This window comes from Solanum dulcamara, chromosome 3, assembly GCF_947179165.1.
Source record: "Solanum dulcamara chromosome 3, daSolDulc1.2, whole genome shotgun sequence".
NCBI classification, from domain to species: Eukaryota; Viridiplantae; Streptophyta; class Magnoliopsida; order Solanales; family Solanaceae; genus Solanum; species Solanum dulcamara.
Genome location: NC_077239.1, coordinates 21,881,838 through 21,885,243, shown reverse-complemented (window position 1 = coordinate 21,885,243; position 3,406 = coordinate 21,881,838). Strand labels below are relative to the sequence as shown.

Genomic DNA, 3,406 nt, shown 5'->3' with positions numbered 1-3,406 from the left:
CCCTGGAGACTTAGGTCCTGGAATAAGAAGTGTCATCATGAAATATGGATCTTTCATGCAATCCCATGGTGGAAAATTATATGTAACTAGAACGACATTCCATATACTATGATTGGAACTCATATTCCCAAAAGGTTGAAACCCATCATTTGCTAAATCTAATCAAACATTTCTTAACTCAGCTAAAAAAGTAGGATGATGCTCATTGAGAGATTTTCATTCTATTGAGTCAGATGGATGATGCATGACACCGTCATTAATATTATTCTCCTTGTGCCACCTCATCTTCTTTGATGTCTCTTTTGCCATGTATAATCTTTGAAGCCTTGGTTTGATTGGAAAATATTGCAACACTTTATGAGCTACTTTCTTGCCTTTGAGTTTTACTGACTTCCATCTAGACTTGCCACACTTAGGACATGATTGAGCATTGACATAATCGCTCCAATATAAAATACAATCATTCTGGCATGCATCTATTTTGGTATATCCCAATCCTAGGTCACGAAGAACTTTCTTTGCTTCATAAAAAGAACTAGGTACAAATGATTCCTCGGGAAGAACTTCTTTAAAGAACCTTAATAACTCATCCATCGATTTTTTGCTCCAATGGTTAAGTGACTTCAAGTGAAGTAATTTAACAACAAAAGACAACTTTGAGACTTTTGTGCAACCAGGATAAAGTTCTGTCTTACCATCTTCTAACAATTTGTAGAACTTTGTAGCATGCATATTTGTCTCTTCATTTCCCTCCGAATAAGTAGCATTATTATCCAGATTCATATATCCACAAGCATCATGGATCATTTGAGTAATGTCATCCTCTTCAGCGCTATCAACTTCTATTTCATCATTAAGTGCGACATTAGAATTTTCAACTCTAACCAACACTTCTCCATGCAAGTCCCACACCTTATAAGAATCCCAAAATCCCTTCTTCAATAAGTCTACTCTTATATCAATTATTAGCTTGAACACAGTGTTCATACATCCTTTACAAGGACATCGAATCATAGTGTTCACCTTGGGTTGACTGAATGCCCAATTAAGAAAACCTTCTACTCTGTCTCTATATTTTTGGTCAACTCTATTCCTAATATTCAACCAATTTTTATCCATTCCTATTTTAATAAAAAAATAAATAAGTTAATTAATTCAATTATTCATAATGATAAATATTGGACAGAGAAGTACTGAGAAATAACTTTACAGAAAAATATCAATAATGAGATTGTGACTAGAAATTGGAAATTCTCACAATTAAATGCTAATAATAAAAAGAGAGCGTAGATCACATATGATTGTGACTAGCACAACTTACTGTGTTTACAGTGATTATCTAGTAAAGTATAAGTAAATATTCAACTATGCTATTGAGCCTCATATGCAATGGCACTTACTGTGCTTTGCTACAGACACTCTTTCCAAGCACATCCATATGGTTGACAGGTTGTATCAAATCTATAATTTTCAGCAATTTCCTAAGGAGACAAGAGGGTACTACATACTAGACAAACTGGAATGTCAAGTTTCAGAAGGCAAAAGATGAAGAGGATCAAAGAACCACCTTAAATGAGCTGCAGACTATCTCAAGAGGAAGCACCATGAGCTCTTCTTCTAATTTTCTTTTGTTTCTTTCTTTTTTTGTGTTCTCTCTTCTTTCTTTCTTTTTTGGGGTTATGTATTTCCTTGAAGTTATAGCCTCTTTGAAGAATCCTTATTTAGGTTTATATTGTAAAGGAGAGAGTCTCCCTTATTTTATGATTTTCCTAGATACTTTGTATCGAGAGAAGTCCTCTCATATATGCTTAGCTACCTAGGATCCATTGTTCTCTATTATCTACTACTGTGCAGGTACATTGCAAATCTATAGAAGCTGCAAGTTGTGACTAAACCACCTAGGAGAAAATATTGTGGATAAGATCACCAACTACAGAAACACTGCAGAGCTGCAGCACAAACCTGCAAGATGCTGCAGCAATTAATACAGAACTGCAGCTCCTTGTACAATTTAGAGCTGCAACATCCAATAACAATATCCAACAACAACATCACACAATAACCTGAAACACTCTGTAGAACTGAAGCAGTACAATGCAGGTAATAAAAAGTTCAACTCGGATGATCTCATGGCCTTTTCTAAGCAATAGGTAATGAATTTGTTCGTATTAGTAGCACTTTTCTGATGCACTCATAGTTTACGTAGTTGTTTTAATCAAAAATACAGATGGAGCGTCTACTAGGAAAAAACTTTTTTCACATAATAGACCAATCTATAATTTATAATCTTCTCTTTTCACATTCTAATAGCACCAAATTCTTAATTTATCAACTATCTACTGCACAATAATGTCAATCTCATATCTCTCCTCCAAATTATATAATTATACGGTTATTGTTATTCCTATAATTTTTAAGTATTATCATATCTTTCTAGAGCTCATGAAAGATAAGTACAGATACTAGAATTCTTCATACATTCTGCGGCTATTTACAGTGAGTCTTATCGACTCTACACATCTCCAGAAAATAAAACGTCAAATAAAGAGAATCGATTGATCAGCTAACTAGACAGAACTGCACAAAGTATAAAAAAATTAATCTCTGTAAAAAAAATTGTGAATACTTCTTTCTCTAACAAAGGTTTCAATTCTTTAACTAGTCAAAACCACAAATCCATGAAGAGATAAAGATGTAAACAACGAAGAGACTCCCGATTTCAAGATAGATTTTCCAATGTGCAATCCAAATGCAGAACTTCCATCAATAGACATAGAAACACCCACACAGAGGATATCGAGAATACAAAATACAAAATATAAATGAGAATACAGAATTTCGACTTCTAGTTTACCTCGCAAGATCGAGAATACAAAATACAAAAACATCTTTAGAACTTTCAGCTTTTAACTTACCTCGAACTGATTTTCAAAATTTCAAATGGGCGAACTGCTTCAATCCTTTAGAACTTCGAACTTCTTACGCTCACATTGATTTTCAAACTAGGAACTCTCTTCCTTCTCCTTTGACTTTAGAGAACCCATTCCTACAAAATTCAAGTGGGTTATAGAAATTACATGTGAAATCTTAAAATACATAAATCTAGAAAGGGATTTGAACACATACCTGATGAAATACATACTTTATAGAACCATATTAGTCAAAAATTGAAGAATATTCAGCAAAAAGGAACCCTATTCATATATATTTCACCAACAGATCGACACTACTTGTTCCTATAAATCGAGCAAAGAGGAATCTCTATTAGCAGTGTTGTCTTTGTTTTTCTTTCCTCCGATCCCTTTCCCCAAATCTATATAATATCCATTTTTTTCTTTAGCTTTGTGCAAGAGCTGATGAGAATGGCATTTTGTTTAGCTTAGCTAAGAGATGTTCTTTTAATATC

At 33.6% G+C, this 3,406-nt stretch overlaps 1 protein-coding gene across 1 annotated transcript; it reads right to left on the bottom strand.

The window, feature by feature from the left end:
* Positions 1-216: 216 nt before the first annotated feature.
* On the bottom strand, positions 217-1,119 carry LOC129883509 (uncharacterized). The gene has a single exon (XM_055958153.1). The coding sequence runs from the start codon at positions 1,117-1,119 to the stop codon at positions 217-219; it is 903 nt and encodes a 300-aa protein (XP_055814128.1).
* Positions 1,120-3,406: the final 2,287 nt, after the last annotated feature.

What these genes read in the sequence shown, in the direction of transcription:
- LOC129883509 (XM_055958153.1), bottom strand. Translation starts at nt 1,119, where the DNA reads ATGGATAAAAATTGGTTGAATATTAGGAATAGAGTTGACCAAAAATAT.